Here is a 26,287-nt window from a genome sequence, read left to right as displayed (position 1 = left end):
TTATTTTATCTTTAAGTGTGTACTCTGTGATTGGCTGTGAATGCGTACCGTTGTTTTATCATTTCAGTTGAAGCCTACACACTCCAAAATCACTTAACCCGCTTCTTGCTGAGATATACTTGTGATAACTTTTCTCTGTTGTCGTCACTCTTAAGATGGATTTCAATGTCATGCTGCAGGGAATCCGTTATATAAGATAATGATGACAATTAAAAGTTATATATACTTCTCTAAAGGGACAATATCTATTACCACCTCCCTTTCACATTACTTGGCTATAAATGTTCAGATAGATACGTCAATTTTGATTTATTTCATGCGTCTTCAGTAAAAGACAAGCTTTGTGATTAGGTGTCGTCTGAGTGTAGAGGGAAGGGTAGGATGTGTCCGGGTGTGTGCCATTGGCCCATCCCCTCCCGGTCCTCCTATAAGAGCACACCGGAGTAAGAACGTCAGTAGCTCTTTAGAGAGACCAAACCATAAAAAATAGACATGCCATCAGACGGAATGCCAACCTGTCATGCCAGACACATTCAGATGCTTAGAGGATTCATGCTGAAGGTAAGACTCTGCATGCACTTACCTAGAAACATGTTTTACAATGGGATGACCCAGGATCAGGCTTTCAAATCAAAGACCATTACACCTGTTGCATGTTATCTGGATGTAGAATTTAGGGGGGAAAGACCACATCTTGCTGCTTTTTTGTTTTGAGGTGTTTAAAAAAAGACTCCACTGACAGTAAAGACTCCATAAAAGATGGTCAAAACAACTTTCCTCTTATTTTTTGCTAAATGACTAGTCTCCATGGATGAGTCAAATTACCTTTTTGTGACCAACAATTACTGCCTCCAATGCAGGTTTGCATGTTAGGGAGCTATTATGACGTTGCTTTGTCGTGTGGGTTGTAGGAAAATATAGATCTGTAATGCATGCCATTGTATCAAAAGGTCAAACGCTTTCGCAAAGTCATTTTCTGAGTCAGCAGCTTTTTGTGTGCACAAACTGGCATCAATGGTTCCATGAAGAACTTTTAACACCTTTTCTTTGCACAAAAGGTTCTTTATAGTGGAAAAAGGTTCAATAGATTATTAAAATGTTCACTGAAAGGTTCTTCTGTGCTCTTAAAGGGATAGTTCACCCAAAAATGAAAATTCTGTCATCATTTAGTTGTTCCAAACCTGTATGAATTTCTTTGTTCTGCTGAACACAAAGGAAGACATTTGGAAGAATGTTTGTTTGCTTGGATACAAACATTCTTCTAAATATCTTCCTTTGTGTACAGCTGAACAAAGAAATTTATACAGGTTTGGAACAACTTGAGGGCGAGTAAATGACAGCATTTTCTTTTTTGGGTGAACTATCCCTTTAAACTAAAAAACAGTTTTTTTTAGTATGAAGAATATTAAAAAAAAAAAAAAAAATCTAAAGAACCTTTTGTGCAATGGCAAAGTTCCATGGATGGAACCATAGATCCCAATAAAGAACCTTTATTTTTAAGACTGTAAGGCAACATGGAACTTTCAAAGGATCTTGCAGAGCACTGCCTTCTTGAATTTTCATACACGCTCTCAAATCAGTAAGGTTTGCAAAACAAAATGTATTCGAACGTCATGCGTCAAGAAGTGTTCATTGCTTTGACAAACAGCAGTGCATCTTACTGATAATATGCAGGTGGCTGAGAGTTTGTTGTTTCTGATTAAGCAGGTGCCCAGCTGGCGAAGTGTGTGCGTCCTCTACTCCCTGTACTGCGTCCTGATTCTGCCAGACGCTGGCGAAGCGGTCAAAGCGCGCTGTGGACGGGAACTAGTCGCTGACCTGGAGTTTGTGTGTGGAGACCGTGGCTTTTACAGAGGTGAGAGTCACCCACAATCTTCATCTTACATTTCTGATGTCTTGTATTTGGATACTGCAGAAACAAATCGGTTTTCAAAGATGTGTGTGCTGATTTTGTGGGTCAAAGCAGGACAAACCTTTTGGTTTGGTGTGGACAAAGTGATACAGAAGTGACTTGCATGTCTCTAAATCTTTAATCTCATTCACAACATCATATCTTATTCATAACAATTAATATCAGTGTTTTAAAGTGGCCTTGCCCTGAAGATACAGACAGTGGTATCAAGTCAAGCCATTATCATTATGGTGTTGATGAAAATCACCCCAACAACCAATAGCAAACAGTAACCAACTTCTGTTGTGGGTGGTTATAGTTATGATATTAAACACTCCATAAATTACAATATAAGTTACCACACCAACATGTACTCTTGATTTGCGGTTGTTGATATCAACATTTTTTATTTCTACTAACTGAGGCCCTTTCACCCTGTTCCATATCCAAGGCCACTTTGATACTTTTCTCTCCCATTTTCTCATTCACTCCTTTTCTCAAAAGGAGCATTATGACACGGTCTCAGTGACTCTTATTTCAACTATTTCACAAAAATTGGTATTGTTTGTCACTGATAGATGTTATACTTTTCAATCCTAACATTTGGCTACATACACTACCATTCAAACGTTTGGCGTTGGTAAGATTTTTATAATATTCACCAAGTATGAATTCATTTGATCAAAAATACAGTAAAATAAGTAATATTGTGAAATATTATTACAATTATATATATATTTTTTTAAATATTCTAATATATTTTAAAATATTATTTATTCCTTTGATGGCTGTTTCAGCATCATTACTCCAGTCTTCAGTGTCACATGATCTTTCAGAAATCATTCTAATATGCTGACTTGCTGCTTCAGAAACACACACAAAACAGTTTGGCAGCTTAATATTTTGAGGAAACTGTGATACATTGTTTTCAGGATTCTTTGATGAATAGAAAGTTCAATAAAACAAAGAAGAATTGATTTGATATAGAAATTTTACTTTTCATTAATTTAAAGGGTACTGACACCAAACATTTGAATGGCAGTGTAAGTGTGTTCACCGCTTTTTAACAGTTGCAACTAACTCTAATAAACATAACTGGCATTAAAACCTTACAATTTTTCCTTTGTGTCTGTTGGTGGTTAGGCAAACCTGGAGCAGCCCGTAGCGGCGGTCCTCGCTCTCGTGGGAAAGGGATCGTCGAGCAGTGTTGCGTGCGGGGATGTGACCTCCAGCATTTGGAGTCGTATTGTGCCAAACCCAAGAGAGTGCGCCGTGACATCCCTGCATCTCCGCAGCAGACTGTGGTGAGACTTCAACTCTATTGACAGACATAGATCCTACTTAACTGATTTTGCTTTTGTAAAGCTTAGAGCAGAGGTCTTCAACCCTGCTCCTGAAGACTGTCCTGCAAAGTTTATTTCCAACTTGCTTCAGCACACTTGACTGTGTATTTTCAAACAATCCTGAAGACCTTGATTAGCTGTTTGAATGGGGTTGGAACTAAACTCTGCAGGACAGTGGGTCTCCAGGAGCAGGGTTGAAGACTTCTGGCTTAGGGTACATTTACATGACAATGTACTAAAAACTGAAAAGTTTTTCCTTTGCGTCAAATTACAGTGTCATTTAAGTGTTCATCTTTTTTGAAGCCCATCATTAAAGGTGAGGCTGATCATCCCTACTTCAGAAGTTTTCCAATACAGCGCATGAGTCATATGATAAATTATAGCCATTTTTTTTTATTTTGGAGCTTGATAACCAGTCCTCATTTATTTTGACTACGCTTAAAAAAGGGTAAAAAATTAAACCTTTGTGTTGTATGGAAGAAAGAAAGTCACATGTATTAATATTGCCAATAGTTTCAGCAAGTAAAACCTTGTAACTTTGAAAGCCAGCAAATTCCATGAAAATTATACACTATCCTTTTTTTGTTGTTGTTGTTGTTGCTGCAGGAAGATCAGTTTTGGCTGGTGTTTCAGCAGCGATACCAGAAGCTTGCAGGGATGAAGAGAGGTGAGAAAGCCGCATCTCATAGACTCAGAGAGCGGGCGCTCTTCCGGTGGAACAGAGTTTCAGTATTACTAAACACTAACACACCCAACCGACCCCCTTCAACACACCAACATCCTGCCACTGAGAGAATGAGATCAAGACCAACATTTATCTCCCACATCCGATAGTCATGGCTCTATTTGGATCTGCGTGGACTCTATGAATCATCTTCCTTTTCTAAGAAAGTCTTTTCCGTCCTTGCAGAAGTATAAACTGAGGACTCTTTAAGAAAAACTAGAAGACAAGATGCCATGACAGTGAAGAGTGGTGTGTGTGTACCTGAAAATGGGTTGTACTAGTTCACAATATGTCGAATACAACATGAATTGTATTTTTCTATTTTGTTTTCAGCTTCCCTCGTAGCATTGACTTCTGTATTTGGGTAAATGGGTTCAAAGCAAGTTGAGGATGCCATTGAAAGTGTTTGTATGCTACTCTTATAGACTTGAAAGACTCAAAATGGGAACACTGACGGCTTAAGTAAGTCATTTTGAATGTAAATGTGACATGTGTGTTGTTGTTTTTTTTTATAAAAGATTACTGACATCAGTGAATATATTTTCTTAAATGTTTTTTATGTTTAATTTATGGTCTGTATATTTCTGTATGATTAGGTTTTTCTAATACCTGTGAAATATCCAACTCAAAGCAGATTTGGAAAGAAAATTTAAATAAAAATAAAAAAATGTGAGGACATGCTTTTCATTTTATGACAATATTTTATAATTTTCCAACCAGCTCTAATCAGCTCCAGTTTAAAAGATGCAGACAGATTCCAGCTCTTATAGTGAGAGCTGAAGGATCCTGAAAGCTGCTTGTTTCTAAGGTTCTTTTGCATTATTAGATATCGTCCCAATGACCTCTAAGGCAAGAACATTAGTCTGTTTATGGTGAATAAATAATATCATCACAGCCTTGGTATGTTATCACTATCTAAACATGAAATACGTTTCTTTTTGGTATGCATCGGTGCAGTTTGGTGTTATGACTTGGATGTTCTTCACAAAGGTCTTTAGTAAGAGTGCAGTCAGCAAAGCTGAAGCATTTTTGACATTGTAGGAGAGCAGCTCACAGCAACTATAAGAGAGTAAACAAGCAAGAAGAACAAAGACATGGCAAAAAAAAAAAAAGTTCAAAGATGTTTAAACAAAGTCCCTTTAAGGCAAGTCAATTCACTCGGCGGCCATCTTTGAAACGCCTCTCCGGCAGCTATTTTAGTCATGCAAGTGCAATCTCTTTGAAACATCAAATTCTCCGAAGCTGTTAACCAAGCTTACAATTTAAATGTTATATTTAAAATCACTAATGAAATCTGACAACAACTGTCTCATAAATTTTGTTTCTATACACTTAAATCATGATTAAAAACTTACATTTTTCAGGCTAGACCAGCCACATTGCATGTGCACTCCTAAGTGCAACTCAAAACACTGACTGTTTCTATAGCAACCTGAGCTTCTAAAGGCATCTGCAGTGACTTGATGACTTTACCAAATGGTGATTGGCTCATATTTAGAAGGCGGGACTTTGCACTTTCTCCCATTCTTAGTAATATGAGTGCACCGTCTATGTATATCTAGTGTCTTTTTGGTTTAAATCACTAGTATTGCATTTGGGTTATTGATGGTATTACATGTTTAAGTAATATGAAGAGTATTTTTTACTTCCAATCAACTATTTGCCATCTTTTAGTATAAGAAACATATGCCTTATTTGTACTATTATATTTACCTTAAGAATATTTACATTAAGAAAAATAATTGCTTTACAGCACTTTATTTCTTAAAAGGATAGTTCAAAATTATCCCATGATTTACTTACCCCTAAAGCCATCCATGACTATCTTCTTTTAGACGAACACAGTCTGAGATATATTTAAAAATATCCTGGCTCTTCCAATGTTTAGAATGGTACTCATGTGGGGAAACGATTTTGAAGCCCCCAAAAAATCATCCATCCATTATAAAAAATAATCCACATGGCTCCAGGGGGTTAATAAAGGTCTTCTGAAGCAAGGCAATGGGTTTTTGTAAAAAAAAAAAAAAAATGCATATATAAAACTTTATTAACTGTAATAACTAGCTTCCGGCTAGTTATGCCTTCAAAACATGGCCCCCAACTACCATTATAAAGCTTGGAGGAGCAAGGATATTTTTAAAATATATCTTCAATTGTGTTTGTCTAAAAGAAGTCATTTACACCTAGGGTGGCTTGAGGGTGAGTAAATCATGGGATAATTATAATTTTTGGGTGAACTAACACTTTAAGTCTTTTACTGTAATAATAATGTGTTTAGAGCAAGTCTAAGATTGACCTACATAACTATTCGAAAGGAGAAATAATTTTTACTAAAATTATCTTTTACAAAATCATCAAAAAATTACATTTATAACTAGTTACGACTGCTGATAAAATCCTGTAAGTTGCTGTCAGTGACAGTATTAGTATCTGTCATTTGTTAACTTATAACAAAGAAAAAAAGAAAGAAAGATAAAATAGACATTTAAATTAAAAAGCATATTACAGAGCAGAATAAAAAATAAAAATACTGGAATTACTCCCCAACAGGAGATGCTGCATGTAAATTCACTGATGAGTGTAACTCAGGTAATGTAACACTGCAGAGATACAAAGTTAGTAATGTATCGTTTTACGTGCGGTCTGTCCAGCTGAAAACGCACGGTCTCTGCCCTTGAGCAGCGATAAGAGGCCTGCTAGAGTTTATCTGGAGTTTCACAGGTGACAAAGCTGCAGCCTTCAAAGACACAGAAGCTACACACGCAATTGTACATTTACTATGTACGTATAAGTTATCATTAAGTCACAGTGACATACAGTCTGTTCAGTTTATCAATGTATGAAGTTGCATTTCCTTTGCACATCAAAGAGATTTTCATAATCTGACAAATGATGTCAGCATTTGTGTCTTTAAAATCGTCAATTTGATTACTGCAGGGGATCTGCCGGTCTTCTGGAGCTGAACAGGTCACTTACACTACTGGACAAGAGTATGAGGTTGGTAAGATATATATAATGCTTTTACACAATAAGTCTCATGCTCACCAAGGCTGCTTATAATACAGTAAAAACAGTAATATTGTGAAATATTATTACAAATTAAAATAATTGTTTTCCATTTTAATATATTTTAAACTGTAATTTATTCCTGTGATGGTAAATCTGAATTTTCAGCATCATTACTCCAGTCTTCAGTGTCACATGATCCTTCAGAAATCATTCTAGTATGTGGATTTGCTGTTCAAGAGACATTTCAATATTATCAATGTTGAAAACAGTTGTGCTGCTTAATATTTTTGTGAAAACTGTGACATCTTTTTGGGATTCTTTGGTGAACAAAAAGTTCAAAAGAACAGCATTTATTTGAACATATAATGCATCCTTACTGAATAAAAGTATTACTTTAATATAAAAAAACATATAATGTACATGTATACATATCACTACTGATTTGTTAGGAAGAGCCTCTAACCATCAGATTAGTATTTCAACAAATGTGTTTCCCAGGCCTTGACCATTTTTTTGCGATGTCAGCGTCACATTTTTTTTCAGATGTGAGAGTTTGAGATGGTTTTCTAACGCTGAAACAAACTTACGGCTGCTTCAGTCTTAGATAAGAAATACAGTCGAATCACAATACTCGATTTTCCCTTCTGCGTCAGAGTCTGATAACACCGCTCACTCTCCCGTTCTGGAGACGGACCAAATCTCCTGGCCACTGTGGTCAAGATAAACATGCCCTTTTAGCTCTGGGACAAAAAAATAACTAAAAAATGACCAGGCAACATTGCCCATTTTTGTTGCCCTAAGTTCCCAAAGTTTCTATCAGAAATACATTTAATAATCATTAGCATTGGTGAAATGGTATTTGAAGAAAGAAGCTGCAAGAAAACACTTGAATAAAAGGTTGATGGTTAATTATTCTCTGAGAAAACACTTCAGACACAGGTGCAGGGACACAAATGGCAGATTTTTTGCCTGAAACATTTGAATTAATTAGCCTTTTATCAATCTATTCATAGTCACCTCCCAGGTCCACATGAAAAGTCAAAGCATGTAAATAGACAAAACTGACTGAAAAATCTTAACCTTGTGAGCAAACTAAAAGGAAGAATTACATCTCAAGGTCCATTTATAGGCCAAAAACCATTCTGAGAGTCAAAAAAAATGCAGTTAAATGAGAAAAGCCACATAATATTCATCACATATATTTACAATGCTAAACAATAATAAACAATAATAGCGTGGTGTGCAGATTTTATTGTTTAGAACGAATGCAATGAACAACTGACTATTCATTAGCTGTTTAAAACTAACATGGCCTACTTTTATTATTTTTTTTAATCTGTTAAAGAGACTTTGGACATGTGATTTTCCGTAAATCAGTCAGATTTTGATCCAGGATCTATGTAAACACAGAATCAACATGTTAGCAAACATCTGTGTAATGATTTATCAGTTAGCAGTGGGAAGAAAACAGCAAGAGGACTAGACAGAAGCGCCAAACAGACAGACATTTCATGGGCTTGAAGCTTCTTCCATTTGAAAGTTTATCTGCGTAAGCTGGTTTTCTTTATTGCTTACAAAGAAATTTGCTTTATATTTATTTTCCCTTTTCTTACATTAGATTTATAATAGCAATTACTAATTGTGCATTTATTAAGATTAAAAACCATGCTCTCTATTTACTTGAAAGTTTATTCACAGATATTTTGAATGTTTCTGAGACGTATGTAGACATGGTGAACAGTAGATGTGTGTATCTATAACTTTTGAATTGGTTTTCTTTGCTTTCCAGGACTGAATCCAACACTATGTTCCGCGTCCTGCTGTTGCTCTGTGCAGGTGTAAGTAAATTACTAGGATGAGGATTTTTACATTTAAACGTTTCCATGTGACTTCTTACAAATTGTGATTAATCAAGACTATTTTTACTATTTAATTAATCAGTCGTTGTTCGCTTGATCGAGCGTCGCATTGCGTCAAAAGCCAGTAGGACCATCCCATCAAAATCTGATATTGGATGAATCATGATACTTGTTACGTAGCATAGCGAAGACAGTACACGGGTGCCTCACCGCATTTTATTTCAGACCTAGCCTTGTCCACACGCTTCTTCTGACCAGGGTTATTATAGTTAGGCTAACTAAAACTATGAAAAACATTTTCGATACTTGATAGGGGCTAGGCATATACATGTAAGACTTTCATGTATTAATCACATTTTATTGCCAATGTATGAACAGCTTGTAACGAAACTTAAAAGCAGAACTAAGTAAGTTTTTTACCTTCATAAATAGTTTTCTAAGTCCTTACTATGGTTAATTGACTTGTAGTGGTGTGTTTGAGGCGAGCACTAACCCCCTCTGGCACGTCTAAGCCAAAAAACAGCACTTGCAAGTTGAGCTGCGCCAACCCGACACAATCTCGCCTCATGTTCACGTTCACGCGAGAGTGACAAAATGCTTTACGGTAATTCAGAAACAATGTATATATTATGACTTTATAAGACAATTTCGAAAATTACCCACCTCCATCGAGATTTCTTGTACTGTATTTGCAAAACTACTGCGCTGGTGAGCATTGTAGTCGTTGTAGTCCAGAGCTGCGCTTGGAGTATTTACGACAGTGTGATTCACTGAAGGAACCTGTAGGCAAATCTTACCGAGTTCCGCTTTAAAAAACGAGAGACCTTCCCCAACTTTCTAGGTTGTCTATAAAAGCCTGCGTAGACTTTACGACTCGGGTCGTTTTTGCCGGGAAAATCAAAAGGATGTTACGTTTACTGCGCACTGTTATGCAAGTGGCCCTCTTCAGTTCTCTGACACATGAAACGAATGCTTAAATACAGTAGCCCTGTTTCCATCACCGTTTTTATGTGCATTTTCGCCCAATTTCGAAAAAAAAAAAAAACTTAATTCGCAAAAAAAGTTTTTACGCTCGCTTGAGGTTGTTTTTGATTTGTGCGAAAAAATGTTAATGCGAATAATTGGAGATGGAAACATAATTTGCTAAATAAATTATGACTTTTTTTAGACCAAAACCACATGACTAATCGTCTGTTTCTGCTGATGGAGTTGTAACAGACTTGTTATACATTTATGTTTGATTCTGTTATGACGCATTAATTGTGGATGTATTGGAACTCGTTGTGGGTGGAATGCATTTTCCCTTAGGTTCTTGCCGTTGAAAGATAAGAGTCGTGTACGCGTGTCGTGTAGTCGTGTCTGGAATGTCGCTGGTTTTCCTCTCACATGTGTGTGACGCTTAATAAAGTTGAGAAGAGTTCAAACGGCTCTCGTTTATTGTTTTCATACTCATAAGTGTTCAGGCGAAGCTTTCACAAACTCTCGGTCATTGTTTTATTTACCGTTGGTTACTAGGTTACCAATATACCACAGTCATCCGCTGCAAACTTTGAACAGATTCGCTTTACGTTTGGATGGAAACCCAGCTACTGTTAAGGACAATGCCGAAAAATTATAATGTCAATGTGTCATAGAAAGAAAAGGGATGAATTCAAACTCTCACTATACTTTATAATCAAACTATCATAACAGTGTAATTTTAATTACCTCATCTGTTGACATGATGCCAGTGAATTCCAGAGCTGGTGCAAACATCCACATCGCTGTGATCTGCTGCTTTCTTAACTGACAGTTTCTCCACGCTGTCACTTTTGTCACATTTCGTTATTGAGAGAAAGCACGCAGCATATTCCACGGTATTAATCAAAAAGCTCTTACCGTGCGTTCACACCGCCGCCGGCGAGAGCGTCAACATTCGCCTTGGCCGCCCTGCCAACAACGCTGTACTGTTCGTTCAAACAGCCGCCGAAGGGAGGGTCAAAGTAAATGACAAGTTGCGGCAACCAATCGGAATCCTCTCAAGCGAGGGCCTCTACATTCCGATTGGTTGCCGCCGAACGACGTCATAGCTCATTACCATAGAGTTAACTTGATTTCAACTCTCCTCGACGCTCTCACCGTTCCAGACGCGCCGCGCCGCTCTCGCCGGAGCTCGCAGCAACCCGAACACACAGCAACGTGGACAGCGTCGGGATGTTTGTTAACAGTTTATCACTACAAAGGTATTTCCCACTTCTTTTTACTTCTAAGTGCAGTACGAAAAAGAACTTCCATGAATCACGTTCAGTCTCTTGTACGTCAAGTGCAGGGTTGCCAGGTTTTCACAACAAAACCCGCCCAATGGCTCCTCAAAACTAGCCCAAAACTAGCCCAATCGCATTTCAGGGGGGTCCCACGGTAAAAATCGCGTTTTTGGAGGGGCTCTCCTGGTAAAATTAGCATTCCAGGGGCTAAATATCATTGCCTGGAAAATCCAGCCTCACCGCTGTACCAGTGGATGAGTCTGGTCGCCATTGAATCAATTCAATTTCTAGGGAGGAGCAAATACGAGCAAACAGGAAGCGGAGTAAACCAATCAGAGAAGGGCGGATATGACGTTAGCGAAGCGACAAGAGAGTCAACCGCGAAAAGTAAATAATTAATGTGTTTTTGGTCATTTAAAACTGAATTCACGGCTGAATAGAACAAACTCTCGGGTCTCGTGTGCGCAATCTTTGTTGATATTGAAGGGACTTTCGCGACACTAGAGTGACGCTGTTTGCGTCACTGAAATAAACGAATCTGATTGCACGGTACGGATTGGAGTTGACTCGAGGCGCGACGGAGGGCGGACTGACCAGACTGATATATCTTGTAGAAGATATATCATTCTGGACTTGCCAGGCAATAAATATCACGTTATTTTGGGTCTATTCAACCTGCGGACATGAAAAACCACCTGCGGCAACTGTATAAGGCCCCGTGTCCACCAAAGCGTTTTTTCCAGCTGCTAGCCTACTTTTCCAGTTGTTTTCAATGGAAGCGCCACGTTTTTTAAACGGCAGGAGCGTAACGAGGCGCTTAGCGTCTTTTTCACGCTCAAGCGCTGAGAGCTCGGCGTTTTTTACCGGTCGCCTCGAGTTGAAGAATGTTCAACTTTGCGTAAAACGCTGCACTCATCACTGTCACTTTTTATTCAGCCATCCAATCAGGTTGAAGGAGGGGCAGGACAAATACAACACTGACCAACTGTCACAACATTCTTGCTGTACAACGACATCAACAAACAGAGAATGAAATAAAATGGATGAGAAATTAATATTGCTGGTCTCCGAACATATTTATCAAGGACTCTACATTGTGTCAACATTTTAAGTCTGAAAGTACAAGCGCTCACAGATAGGCGTTTTAAGCAGAGCGCCTAGCATTTTTAGCCAGCTTGGTGGACACACAGCCTAAAAAAAGCCCAATTCTGCTGGAAAACCGCGGACTTTGCAACACTGGTTAAGTGTGCACAAGCAGTATTTGCTGGCTGCAGTTCACTTAACAGCCACCGGTGTCGCTAAAAAGAGTTTCTGAATTCTACATACAGCGTCTTTGAAAAAAATTAGTCTTGTCATTTACATTACTCAACCTCATATTGTTACAAAGTAGCTTGACTTTATTCAGTGGACAATTATTTAAATTTCAGCCTGTTCCTTATTGGCTTCACTTTTATGATACTCAAATAGTGCTTTTACAATCTCCCCTTTCTTCAGCTTTCCCTGTCTACCTGTGACATTACTGTTCTGCAATACTCCAGTATTTCCCTTCCTTGTGTTCCTGACAATGCCCCTACGCTGGCTGACACAACATACACCTGGAGCTTCACGTCTGCTGAGACACAGCAGCACCACATACTGGAGGTGAAAGGTAGCATCTTGAACCTCAGCCGCGTGAATACCAATGACAGCGGACAGTACAAGTGTGTGCAGGAAGGCTATAAAGGAGAGAATCGTGTGAGGTTGAGCAGAACATTCTCAATACGTGTGGAAGGTTAGAAGGTTTTCTTTGATGACTTGGTTTCTCATTGATGACTTAATCTCAGAGGTCAATTAATAAAGTAAACTCTCTTTTTTTTTTTTTTTCTTCTCAGAACCCCCAGCCTTTCAGGAATGGCAGGTCGTCAGAGTAGAAGCTAAGAATGATGTGACGCTTCCGTGCCAGGTTGCTTCCAGAGAAACCAATTCACCCCCTGTTGTCTGGAAACGAGATAAAGGCGAGGTGCTTCTCAAAGACACAGATGACCAAGAAAAGAAAGACAAGACAACTCAGAGGGTTTTCTGGGACACTAGGGCTGAGGAACAGGACTGGGCGATTAAAATTACTAATGTCACAGAGGAAGATGCTGGGATGTACCAGTGTGTCGTCATAAATTCATCTCAGACGCTGTTTGTGCAGCTCGAAGTGCAAGGTACTCCTTTTAGACACTTGTCTGTCTGTTTAAATATTATTCTTAGTTTAACTTAAGAATAAAATAAACATTTTTAAAACTAATTTATTCATAAATTGGATCAGTCTGTTTTAATATTATTCTTGCATTTTAATTTAAATAAAACACTTTTTGATTTAAATAAAAACATTTGCCAGTTTTAATATTATTATTATTCTCAATTTTTTAAAATAAAATGTGTGTATAAATTGTTTTAACATTATTCCTTTATAAAATCCAAGAGTAAAGAAATGATTTAATTAGGAACAGTTATTAAAAGTCCGTGTTTTATTATTTAATTCTACTTAAGGATACAAATTAAGTTTAATATAATTATTTATAATTGTGTCAGTTTTAATATTATTCTTACATTTTATTTAGGAATAAAGAAATATTAATTAAAAACATTTATAAAAGTCTGTCGGTTATATTTTTCTTACATTTTACTTAAGAATAAAATAAATTAATTTTAAAACAAATGTTATTTATAAATTGTGTGCTTTAATATTATTCTTACCATTTAGGAATAAAAGAAAAAAGAAGTTAGTTAAAAGGTATTATAATGTAAGAATAATAATTTATTATTATTATTATTATTATTAAGAATAATAATTTTCGTTTAACTCTATGTACAGCACTTTGGCCAGCTCAGGCTGATTTTAAATGTGCTCTATAAATAAAATTGAATTGAGTTGAATTGAATTGAATTGAATTGAAAGAATATAATTGGAATCAGTTTTTCTTTTGGGCATTCATATGACAATATGAGTTCCAGAGGAGATCATTTTAGTTGTAATTCACATAAATTGTATTTTTATATCTTAAATCACATCCTTTTGGAATAAAATCACTTATTTTTCATGTCAAGATAACCTTTTCCCACTGTTTTATTCTTTAGGCCCTCCTCCGCCCCGCTGCCTTGGCCACACTGACCCATGGGAGGCCTGTTTGGATAAAAACAGCAGATCAGGGATGGCAATTCTGAAGGAATCACTCACAGACTTCTCCACCATTGTGTACAGCAAACTTAAAGGTTCAAAACCCAAAACCAACTTGATCTTCTCCCCAGTCAGCATTGCTGCAGCTCTTTATAACTTGCTATTGGGTAAGAATGTTGAAGGAACGTCATACAATCAACAAAATGCTACACATTGTTCTTTGTTGACCTGCTGAGCCTCTTCTTTCTCTTGCCCTCTTTTCAAGGCGCTCGAGCTGAGACCAGAACACAGTTGGAACAGGCTCTCAAGCTCCCTATAGAATTCTCCTGCTTGCATTTTGAAATGAAGAAAGTGAAAGAAGTGATGAAGGACACACTGAGCATGGCCTCTGCCATGTTTTATTCCCCAGGTAGCCACAAAACATACTGATACTGATTGGCTAAGATAAGCTCTCTCCTTATGAAAAAGAAGAGTTCTTATTAAGGAAATAATATACTTTTAAAGTATGAACTTTATGTTTTCAGACATTAATTGCATGTTATTTACAATTAAATTAAAATGTACAGTATATTTACTATTATAGTTTATATTAAACACAGTTAGTTAAACTTAAGAGCGTTTTTTGTTTTTTCACTTAAAGGGTTAGTTCACCCAAAAATGAAAATTCTGTCATTAATTACTCACCCTCATCTCGTTCCACACCCATAAGACCTTCGTTAATCTTCGGAACACAAATTAAGATTTTTTTTATAAAATCCAATGGCTCAGTGAGGCCTCCATTGACAGCAAGATAATTAACACTTTCAATGCCCAGAAAGATATGTTTTAAGACATATTTAAAACAGTTCATGTGAGTACACTGATTCAACCATAATGTTATGAAGTGACGAGAATACTCTTTGTGTGCCAAAAAAAACAAAAACAAAATTATGACTTTATTCAACAATATCTAGTGATGGGTGATTTCAAAACACTGCTTCATGAAGCTTTGTTTCGAATCAGTGGTTCGGAGCTTGTATCAAATTGCCAAAGTCACGCCCCCCAGTGGTGAACCAATGAAATTTCAAAACGCTTATCACGTAATGAAGCCTCATTTACTGAAATCACGTGACTTTGGTGCTCCGAACCACTGATTCGAAACAGAAGATTTGTAAAGCTTTGAAGCTTCATGAAGCAGTGTTTTGAAATCGCCCATCACTAGATATTGTTGAATAAAGTCTTTATTTATTTATTTATTTTTTGGGGCACACAAAAAGTATTCTCGTCGCTTCATAACATTAAGGTTGAACCACTGTAGTCACATGAACTGATTTAAATATGTCTTTAGTATCTTTCTGGGCATCTGAAAGTGTTAATTGTCTTGCTGTCAATGGAGGCCTCACTGAGCCATCGGATTTCATCAAAAATATCTTAATTTGTGTTCCGAAGATCAACGAAGGTCTTATGGGTGTGGAACGACATAAAGGTGAGTAATTAATGACAGAATTGGGTGAACTAACCCTTTAAGTAGGACTTAAATACATCTTTATACATTTCATAATTCTATTGTCTTTGAAATATGGTACACTGCACTTAAACTATACATTTAAGGTAAACTAAAATATACTTTAATGTTATTTCTGTTGTTACTTGTATGCCATTTATTATAATATATTTGTAATTACACATTTGTAATCATTTAATACATTCAAAATGTAATGCATTTAAGTTGACGACATTATAAAGTGTACATTTTAAATGTCATGAAAGTGGACTTTTATCAATTTATTATGTGCAAGTGCAGTTTTTTTTTTTTTTTTTTTTAATAAATATGGTTATACTTTTTAAAAGGGGTCCTTGTTACAGTGTAATTATACATTTAAGTATGGAGTAATATTAATTGAACATTAAAGAAGTGTAAAAATATATGTATTTACTGTAGGGTTAGGTTTAGAGTTAGCTGCATGTAATTGTGCTTAATTTATAGCCAATACTATAGTAACTTCATGTAACAAGGACACTGTAAAATAAAATTTTACCAAACACACTTTTAAAATTACAATCAAGCGAACTTCTTTTTCGCAAAGGTCTAGGGCGATGCCGCCAAAACAGCAATGCTGTGGTTAAATCAGAATCACTTTTTCTGCACTTCATTTTGATACTGCCTAATTTAATAGTGCAGTCATATTCATATCTATAGCCCTGAAAAGTTTTATTTCCATATAGAGGAACAGGTGGCAGAAGCTTTCATCAAACAATCACTGGAGTTCTATGATGCCGCGCTACAGCAGCTGACCAATGACAGCGTTCTAAACGTGAAGCTCATCAATGAATGGGTGGCAGAAAAGACAAACAACAAAATCACTGAGTTAATTAAAGAGGTGGATCCCTTCGCCTCGCTTGTTCTGTTAAACGCCGTCTACTTTAATGGTAAGTGACACTATATGGGCTTCTGAATGCTGGACCTATTTATTTTTTATGAGACCGTGTCTGTGTTTCTTTTTTGATTTACAGGTAAATGGAAGACAGTCTTTGAGCCCACAAACAAACTGGAAACGTTCACCATGTTTTCAGATAAGGTCAAAAATGTGATGGCGCTCTACAGCACCAAATACAACCTTCAAATGGGCTACTTGAAAAGTTTAAAGGCTGAGGTAAGTGTCGTACTGAATGGATTAGGGTCATTCTCAGGAGAAAGTGCCATTTGTAACCCTTTGACTTGATCCTGATGTTATTAACAGGATACCAAAGTAAGTCACATTATTTTATAGATATACTTTGGTTAGTAGTGTATTATGCAAAATAATTACATTCTTTGCATTCATCATTTTTTCATCAAAAAATTAATGATCAGCTTGACATGCGTCATATATTTGTTTACATATTTCAGAGGTCTTTATCAGTGCCTCGTCAAGCTCAATATTTTAGCTCTCTTATGGAAAAAAAATGATAGTGATTACATTTTCTTTGGTAAAATATTTACTAGATAATAGTGTGGTATGCTGAAATGATAGTTAATAAAGTAATAAGCCCCAAGAAGCTGTGGATTACAGTGAATTTATAACAGCTAAGGGGCGTTGTTAGGCATGACACAGAACCCCCTTAGCTGTTATAAATTCACCGTAAACCATGATTGTCTTTATGAACGAGTCACTCTGTTGCAAAGACTTTTATAATGAAATTTGTTGTGAACATGGAACAAGACGCAAATGACAAATGCTTTGATTAGCGCTGTCCCATTGACTGCTAAAAGGACAAGATCGCAGCGGACATTCAAACTGATTTTTTATTATGAACACAGGACTGACCTTAAAGAAAAACGCTAAATCTGAATGCACGTAATACACTCGGTCACTCGATCTCTTTCTCACAATAATGCAGTAAGCTTCAATTAACAAAATCAATAGAGAACAAACATATGTTTACGTTGCTAAGAGTGGTTGCTAAGACAGACGCAGCAACATACACATTCAGTGGCGCAGCGATAATTAAGTAATGCGGTCAGCTGTATGTTTTGGGGAATTTTACAACGGCTTTGTACGCAGCACAACCAATCAGAATCAAGGGCTGGAACTGTCTGTTTTATAAGATTGTTTGTACTAATCAGTCACCATATATTTCTGAATAGTTGAAGTATCAGCCACCTATAGATAAATAAATTAAAAATTTAATTAAAGGGTTCACCCAAAAATGAAAATTCTGTCATTTATTACTCACCCTTACATGCCGTTCCACACCCGTAAGACCTTCGTTAATCTTCGGAACGCAAATTAAGATATTTTAGTTGAAATCCGAAGGCTCCGTGAGGCCTTCATAGGGAGCAATGACATTTCCTCTTTCAAGATCCATAAAGGTACAAAAAACACATTTAAATCAGTTCATGTGAATACAGTGGTTCAATATTAATATTATAAAGCGACGAGAATATTTTTGGTGTGCCAAAAAAAATAAATAAAATAACGACTTATTTAGTGGTGGCCGATTTCAAAACAATGCTTCAGGAAGCATCGGAGCACAGATGAATCAGTGTATCGAATCAGCGATTCGGAGCACTAAAGTCATGTGATTTCAGCAGTTTGGCTGTTTGACAAGTGATCCGAATCATGATTTGATACGGTGATTCATAACGCTCCGAAGCTTCATGAAGCAGTGTTTTGAAATCGGCCATCACTAAATAAGTCGTTATTTTGTTTTTTTTTGCCGCACCAAAAATATTATCGTCGCTTTATAATATTAATATTGAACCACTGTACTCACATGAACCGATTTAAATATGTTTTTAGTACCTTTATGGATCTTGAGAGAGGAAATGTCATTGCACCCTATGAAGGCCTCACTGAGCCATCGGATTTCAACTAAAATATCTTAATTTGTGTTCTGAAGATGAACGAAGGTCTTACGGGTGTGGAACGGCATGAGAGTGAGTAATAAATGACAGAATTTTCATTTTTGGGTGAACTAACTCTTTAAAATGTAAATTTTATTATAGTAAAAAAATTGTAATTATTTTAAAAATAATAATTTACTTAAATATTATAATTTTATTATATTACATAAATAATAAGTTGCATTTTTTAAAAGTTTTGTAGAATAAAAATTTACATGGCACAATTTCCTGAAAATGAACAAGCATGCGCATTGTATTTGTACAAATACAAACACACACACTGCAGAACTATTTCTCCAGGTTGGAAAGTTCCCTCTTACAGGCAAAAACAGCCTGTACATACTGCTCCCGCCCACCTCATCAGAAAAAGACTTCTTATTGATGGAGAAAAATATAAACTACAACACTATTAAAGAAATGGTTTCTGAGCTGAGCAAAATGCCAATCCAAACTGCTGAGGTCACACTGCCTATAATTAAACTGAAAGAGACCAAACAATTGGAGGAATTACTGGCAGATATGGGTAAGAAAGTTGCTTTATTTACTCCAAAATGTTTGTCTAAAGGGATAGTTCACACAAAAATAAAAAATTCTGTCATAATTTCATCTCAGTAAGACACATTTTTACAAAGAGACAGTGTTTCTTTTTCCATACAATGAAAATATTATCACAAAAATATGCACTACACAACAACTTTGTGTGAGGAAAAGACAGAAATTAGACCAGAAAATTTATTCACTGAAAATCTTCTGAAAAATTTGCTTCTCACACAAACTTGGAATAGTGCAAGAATCAAATTAACCACATTTATCATAGGTTTAAGATCATGTTATGGTGCTTTGTGGAGACTGACAACAATGAATTGTTATTGTACGGAAAAAGGAAGCATGTACACTTAAAAAGTTCTAATTTTGTATTCCAAGTAAGAAAAAAAATCAAATGAAGATGAGCAAATCATGACAGAATTCTCCTCACCTCACCTCTCCTCTCAGGTTTATCAGATCTCTTCACAAAGCCTAACTTGTGTGGAATGTTTCCGGGGGAACAAGAATCATTCATCTCAGACATTCGTCATAGCGCCTCTCTCTCACTCACGGAGAAGGGAGTCGAGGCCGCCGCAGCCACAAGCATTTCTTTTTCTCGCTCTTTCCCTAGCTTCACTGCTCTACGGCCCTTCGTTCTGATGCTGTGGAACGACGCGGCTGAAATTCCTCTTTTCATGGGAAGAATTATTGATCCGTAAAAAGAGAGAGAGAAAAAAGACATCACAGTCATGTCCTGCCACAAAAAAAAAAAAAAATAATAATAATAATAATACTGAAGCTTTCTGTTGTACATTCATTCATTTATCACAAACAAATGCAAATGTAACAATATCATGTTATGCATAGAATCAGAATGCATGCAGAATCTCTGTCAATAAAGATGTACTTTACATCATGCATTCATGTTTAATACGGTTCATTCTATTTGGAACATTTTTCATTACATGACAAGAAATCCAGTGCATGAATGAAAGGTTCTAGGACTCACAAAACTTGCTCTCATTTCCAACAGCCACTGTTGCACCAATTTATTTCTGAGATGCAGTTTACAGAGACGGACACACGATGGCAGTCACATCACACTTTCCACACAGACAGTCAACGAGGACAAGTGAGCGAAACTTGAATAATCCTCCTTCAGTTTGACCCTTTGTTCATTAACGCTTCCCCTGGAGTCCCATCTTGGCTGGCAGGTGGTGCCAGTCCATTATCTAAATGCCATGCTGTTTCATCAAAGCTAGCCTGGATTGTCCCAGTTCACTGAGCAAAAACAAATACCCTTAGATGGGGCCGATGATGGATATTAGGACAAACATAAGCACTGCAGATCGGTGGTCCATCAAAGCATATGTGACATTCACTTAGCATGCAGCTGCTTATAATAGCATTTGATAATTATACACCGTTTAGGCCATTCATTTGATAACCCACTTGTTGGAGAAAAAAAACAACAACAGAACTCCAGGTCAGGAATGGCGGCGGGAGCCACAGAAGGACGGGGTTAACAATAAGTTGTTGTGCAATTAAATGTCAAGATCAGATGAAAAGTAGATTCAGGTAGGTGGTGAATGATTTGAATCTAATAAATGCAATCAAACGGATACAATTACAGCCGAAATTCCCACGCATGGTAAGAAATGTGCATCATTTCACAGAGCTGATGGCAACACATTGTCAGGACTACAAAGCAAGTGTGTCCAACTCTGTTTTTGTGTTGTAGATGTCCTTCGACAGGTAGTTTGTCCTTCAAAGGCTTTGTCTGATTGCTAATTTAACCCCTAATGGGGCGTGCGGTTGTGCATGAGGCCTGCCAGAGGCGATTCACCCTCCGTACTGGAACTGTCCTGGCGGCTAGACCTCTAAACCAGTAGAGGGCGCCGGAGAGAAAGCGAGAAAGACTGTCAATGTGCATCAGCTGTTGTTTTTTTTGTAGGAGACTGTACAGACATTCAACAGAGATACGTACAAAGACAAAAACATAGACGGGGACATTCACACACACACACACACACACACACACACACGTACAGGCGCACACATTCACGTTGTGCAGATCATTGAGGTGACTGGCGTTTAGTTCTGCTCGGAGTGACAGACGGCAGTTCTTGAGTGAACGTTTAAATCCAGAGATTTTCTTTCATTGCATTAAAGTTCCTTTGCACACCGTCCCTTGTGCTTTTCCCGTGCATCATGTTTTTGGCGGGCTGGAAGAGACTGTAAACTTTCATACGTAACAAATCACAAAATGTAAATACGTAGGTACACACAGACATTTACAGTCAGCTGGATGTGTTGTGCTTCGACAGTGTGCAAAATTACGGCACCACCAACTGTAACGAACACCAGGATGCTATTACACGTTTAACATGTAATAAACAATAACACTATAATATGGCATGAGCTCCTGTGGCATAGTCACAACACAGTACGATTTCACATAAGTGACGTATAGACCAGAAAAAGGGGTCGATTCTTTGTGCGTCACAATCCGGGCTTGTGATCACACTTGCTTCTTTCTCATCACAAAAGAATGTGACACTTAGCTGTACAATAGATTATTATGCTTTTTCTCACGCGTTAATATTGAACGTCATTATCATCACCATCAGTCTGAGCATTATTGCATTTCTTTATCATTATTACTTCATTGTTTTTGTATTACTTATCAGAGAATTGTCTGCTTGTCTGAGTGTTAGTCGCTGCTTGGGGCTCCTTGCTGTGTCAGTGTGTGCCAGTATTCCACTTTCTTTCCTTTGTATTTTAGACACTCGAACCAGTGTTTCAGTCTATCTCCTTTTGCGTTAATCCCCAATTCAACTCCACCTGAGAAAGAGAAAGAAAGAGATAGAGAGAACAATAAGATACCAAATGATAAATTGCAGGGCTGCATGATCATGAAAAAAAACAAACAAACAAACAAACAAAAAAAAAACATAATTAATTACTTGGTTGGGGGTGGGTATATAATCAATGTTGAAAACAGAATTTCTGCTTAATATTTTTGTGAAAATTTGATGAATAATGTTAAAAAAGACATACAATCCACCATCAAAATTAGTGATGCTCCGATTGATCGGCCACTGATCATGATCGGCCGATATTGGCTAAAAATAGCTTGATCGGCGAACCCCAAAAGCGCCGATCACGTGACGTAAATTACTCGCGCGATTTTTTCACACGTGCATGCACGTCGCACAGGTTCACAACAGCAGAGCGGAGCTTGTCAGTGGCAACATGAGTTCTCCCGTCTGGAAGTTTTTCAGAGTGTCCGATAAAGACGTAAAGTTAGCTGTTTGCAATGTATGTCGTGATGAAATCCCTCGCGGTGGAAGCAAGCAACGTAATTTTAACACCACTAACATGTTTAGGCATCTTAGAACACGCCATACAACTGAATATGCCGAGTATGAGAAACTAAACCAGCCGAAGCCAACAACATCCCCATCCCTCAACCAGCCGACTGTGAGTGATGCATTTAAACGACGTGAACCATACAGCAGGGATAGTACGAGGTGGAAAGACATCATGTTCAGAATTATGGAATTCATTTGCCTCGACGAACAACCTCTATCCATTGTGGAGGATAAAGGGTTCCGTCGCCTGCTAAGCTGCCTTGATCCACGATACGACCCCCCCAGGCAGGAAATACCTAACTGATGTGTGTCTCCCTGCGTTGTACCAAACAGTGTACACACACATTGACAGGCTTCTGAAGGATAGTGTACATATTTATATATATTTTACAAGTAGCCTGGGCCTATGTGACCTCATCCCATCCCAAGTTCATCTGGTTGGTAACTATCTGCTTGGCCTCCTTGTTTCTCTGCTTTATTTAGGAAGGATGGCATTGGCATACAGTAGCTTACATTATTTTATTTTTTGGATCTGATGTAGTTGGTTCCTAAAACTACATCAGATGTTCATAATAATAACAGAAAAAAAACTTGCCATAGTTTTGTCCTTTGTGGCAGTAGCCAGTTTTGGTGTAACAAGTTTTACATATAGCTGCCAATTATTAAATGTAATCAGTGTTTTAAGAGGCTACATCCCATTAAGCTGATCTGATGTGTGTTGGTCTGCCTAACCCCTCTTTGTTTGGAATAATTTTATGTTACTCTGCCTTATTTGGGAAAGATGGCCTACAGTAGCCTTAAGTTATCTCATTTTCTAAAATAAACACTTGGTGGTTGTTCAAGATTTTGACTCTAGCCTATTTCTAAAAACATTTTTCTCAATACAGTTAATTTAGAGTTAGTTTCATTTCTACAAATGGTGCAAACTCTGTTAGATTATAGATAAAAGATTCCCATTCCCCTGCCATTCTGTGATCGACAGTGATCGCCAGATCATGATCTTGGTGATCGGTAATCGGCCCCAAAAATGCTTATCGGAAAATGCTAAGTTTAATTATTCCAGCTGCTGTGAGAAAAGCTATAAATGATCCACCAACTTCAGCATCCTCACATGTCATATAGCCTACTAGCTGGGATGCTTTCTTTATGTAAACAGACGTGATGTAATGACGCAAAAACAAATGGCGGCATGCTGGCTGGTTATGTACTTGCTCAAAAATTGATTTTGAATAATTTTTAACTAAAAAAAAAAAATAAAAAAAAAAATAACAGACTGCAGCTTTAATAAACTTTATCTGGCAAATAATTCAACTTAACCATAGGTTCTGTCTGGGCTGCCCTGTCAAAGGAAGGAAAGACTAGGAACATTATTTAACAGTTTAAAGCAGAAATATTTTGAGTCCTAGTGCACTTTATATATTCATTTTTTTTGTGAATATCCTTGTTTCTCTCTATTAAGGAAAAATACGGTGCATGGTGATGGGGAAAAATAATCTGAGATGAGAGGAAAAATATTAAGTCAATGCTTTTGCATTCTCTCGCAAATGTTTTGTGTTCCCCTGAGAAATGTTTCAACTGCAAAAACATTTGCAATTTTCAATTTGCAAAAGAACGCAAAAGCATTGACAAATAATTTTTCCTCCATCTCATTTTTTTTTTTACTTCACTATGTCCCTTTAGGGGCTCCATAGAAAAACACATTATTTGACACCTTTTTTTATCGCATCAAATTTTTTAATGAGCTTCTAAAACTTTCAAGTCAGCACATGTGCTCCTTGAGAAAAAGAAGCATAAAGCCCTGTAAACATATAGATATATATATATATATATATATATATATATATGCTTTGCATCTGTTGCAGTTTGACTGTGGCTCTCTTGGCTTCTGAAGTTGAGTACCTTTGTTCTAGACACTTCAGCGTGTCTCCAAGTCAAATACCTGAACTTGCTCTGAATAATGAAATTGCATGCGAGTGTGTCTGTGGACACACGCTGCGTTTCATTTCATCAGGCCCCTCACGTACTGAGATTTTGCCCCGCTTCGATCACTCCTACACAAACACACACACACCTCGCATCAATACCACATGTTCATGGCCACGAGCAAGCCATGACAAATGAACCCTACGCATGACATCCCCGCCACAGGGAATGAAAGAAAAAGAAAGGAAATAGACAGGAGTGGGTGAAAAATAAGTGTTGAAAAGATCCAAGAAAATGTTAAATAAGATCTAAGCTTCATTGCACATGTCAATCCGAGACCTGCGTCCTTCATGTGCCTTCATGCCTGGATGTCTCCTGCAAACCTCTATTCATTCACATCCCTTTATTTCTTCACACTTCTCTGTTGATCCCCCCATTTGTTCTTCAGCCACCCCCTCTAAATCAGTAACACTGACATCAATTACTCTCACTGTCCCGATCGTTACAGAGTGAACGTGTCATTCAATCATAAATAAACATGTCACTGCACAAAGCTCAAGAGCTTTTCTGTTATTGACTCTTCCTCTGTTTCTTTTCATTAAGGGATAGTTCAGCCAAAATTGAAAATTCTGTCATCATTTACTCACCCACATGTATTACGAAACCTGTATTTTGTGGAGCACAAAAGCAGCAATTTATAGCAGAATATCTGAGCTGCCCTTTCATTAAAAGTGAACAGTGATCACGGCTGTCAAGCGACACTTTCAGTGATTAATAGCTTACAATTCAGTCTGTTCCTCACACAAAGCTATCATATAGTTCATATTGGACTACTTTTATGATCCTTTTTTTTTGTAGCTTGACAGTCCTGGTCCCCCATCCACTTTCATTGTATGGAAAGTGAACATTCCTGCTAAACTCCTGCTGATGCTCCAGAGAAGAACATTTTGGTTTGGAATGGCATGAGGGTGAGCAAATGAGATTTTTGGGCGAGCTATCCCTTTAAATAAAAAAAAATCATTTCTTATGAGACATACAAGTTGTAACATTCAATTCTAGAATAGCAAAGCATCAAAAAAGCAGCATCTTCAAGGAAAGATCCATGTCAAAATAAGTTGGGCTGTCCATAGCATCTGTGACATTCTGACAACATTCTGCTCAGTTTGCATTTATATATAAATTTGCATGTATATATATATATATATATATATATATATATATATATATATATATATATATATATATATAAAATTCCCCCCCCTCATTTTGGTGCAAAGTTGTATGCGTGTGTATATTACAGTATATCATATAGTGTAAATATAGAAAATATAACTAGTATAGGAAATACAACCTAACTTTTAAGGTGAACTTACACCAATCAGGCATTAACATTATGACCACCTTCCTAATATTGTGTTGGTCCCCCTTTTGCTGCCAAAACAGCCCTGACCCATTGAGGCATGGACTCCACTAGACCCCTGAAGGTGTGCTGTGGTATCTGGCACCAAGATGTTAGCAGCAGATCCTTCAAGTCCTGTAAGTTGTGAGGTGGAGCTTCCATGGATCAGACTTGTTTGTTCAGCACATCCCACAGATGCTCGATTGGATTGAAATCTGGGGAAATTGGAGGCCAAGTCAACACCTCAAACTCGTTGTTGTGCTCCTCAAATCATTCCTGAACCATTTTTGCTTTGTGGCAGGGCGCATTATCCTGCTGAAAGAGTCCACGGCCACCAGGGAATACTGTTTCCATGAAAGGGTGTACATGGTCTGCAACAATGATTAGGCAGGTGGTATGTGTCAAAGTAATATCCACAGGGATGACAGGACCCAAGGTTTCCCAGCAGAACATTGCCTAAAGCATCACACTGCCTCCGCTGGCTTG

General features: G+C 37.3%; 3 protein-coding genes across 4 annotated transcripts in view; 2 read left to right on the top strand and 1 right to left on the bottom strand.

Moving 5' to 3' along the window:
- Nucleotides 1–41: 41 nt before the first annotated feature.
- Nucleotides 42–4,631, top strand: igf3 (insulin-like growth factor 3). Of its 2 annotated transcripts, none has more exons than XM_048211435.1 (4): nt 42–561; nt 1,708–1,855; nt 3,035–3,195; nt 3,841–4,631. In XM_048211435.1, exons 1-4 carry the CDS (start codon nt 493–495, stop codon nt 4,066–4,068), a joined length of 606 nt encoding a protein of 201 aa, XP_048067392.1. In that variant the 5' UTR covers nt 42–492; the 3' UTR covers nt 4,069–4,631. The 2 variants fall into 2 exon arrangements, with proteins under 2 accessions (XP_048067392.1, XP_048067391.1); XM_048211434.1 differs by having other exon boundaries at nt 1,705–1,855.
- Nucleotides 4,632–8,364: 3,733 nt separating this feature from the next.
- On the top strand, nt 8,365–20,025 carry serping1 (serpin peptidase inhibitor, clade G (C1 inhibitor), member 1). The gene is made up of 10 exons (XM_048211427.1): nt 8,365–8,516; nt 8,757–8,805; nt 12,564–12,840; nt 12,941–13,258; nt 14,175–14,381; nt 14,480–14,623; nt 16,420–16,623; nt 16,708–16,847; nt 18,881–19,103; nt 19,574–20,025. Exons 1-10 carry the CDS (start codon nt 8,479–8,481, stop codon nt 19,822–19,824), a joined length of 1,851 nt encoding a protein of 616 aa, XP_048067384.1. The 5' UTR covers nt 8,365–8,478; the 3' UTR covers nt 19,825–20,025.
- Nucleotides 19,906–26,287, bottom strand: part of doc2d (double C2-like domains, delta) — a 52,211-nt gene continuing 45,829 nt past the window's right edge. The window contains exon 11 of the mRNA XM_048211428.1: nt 19,906–21,949. Within this exon, the coding sequence (XP_048067385.1) occupies nt 21,819–21,949 (131 nt within the window). The 3' untranslated portion in view covers nt 19,906–21,818. The remainder of the gene's footprint in view (nt 21,950–26,287) is intronic.

This window comes from Megalobrama amblycephala, linkage group LG12 (genome assembly GCF_018812025.1).
Source record: "Megalobrama amblycephala isolate DHTTF-2021 linkage group LG12, ASM1881202v1, whole genome shotgun sequence".
NCBI classification, from domain to species: Eukaryota; Metazoa; Chordata; class Actinopteri; order Cypriniformes; family Xenocyprididae; genus Megalobrama; species Megalobrama amblycephala.
This window is presented reverse-complemented; position numbering and strand designations above follow the sequence as displayed.

Bases quoted from the DNA above. Each gene is read 5' to 3' on its own strand.
- igf3 (XM_048211434.1), top strand. From the start codon at position 493: ATGCCATCAGACGGAATGCCAACCTGTCATGCCAGACACATTCAGATG. The intron at 562-1,704 runs GTAAGACTCTGC...TTTCTGATTAAG, and splicing joins TTAGAGGATTCATGCTGAAG to CAGGTGCCCAGCTGGCGAAG. The intron at 3,196-3,840 runs GTGAGACTTCAA...TTGTTGCTGCAG, and splicing joins CATCTCCGCAGCAGACTGTG to GAAGATCAGTTTTGGCTGGT.
- serping1 (XM_048211427.1), top strand. From the start codon at position 8,479: ATGGGCTTGAAGCTTCTTCCATTTGAAAGTTTATCTGC. The intron at 13,259-14,174 runs GTACTCCTTTTA...TTTATTCTTTAG, and splicing joins TGTGCAGCTCGAAGTGCAAG to GCCCTCCTCCGCCCCGCTGC. The intron at 16,624-16,707 runs GTAAGTGACACT...TTTGATTTACAG, and splicing joins AAACGCCGTCTACTTTAATG to GTAAATGGAAGACAGTCTTT.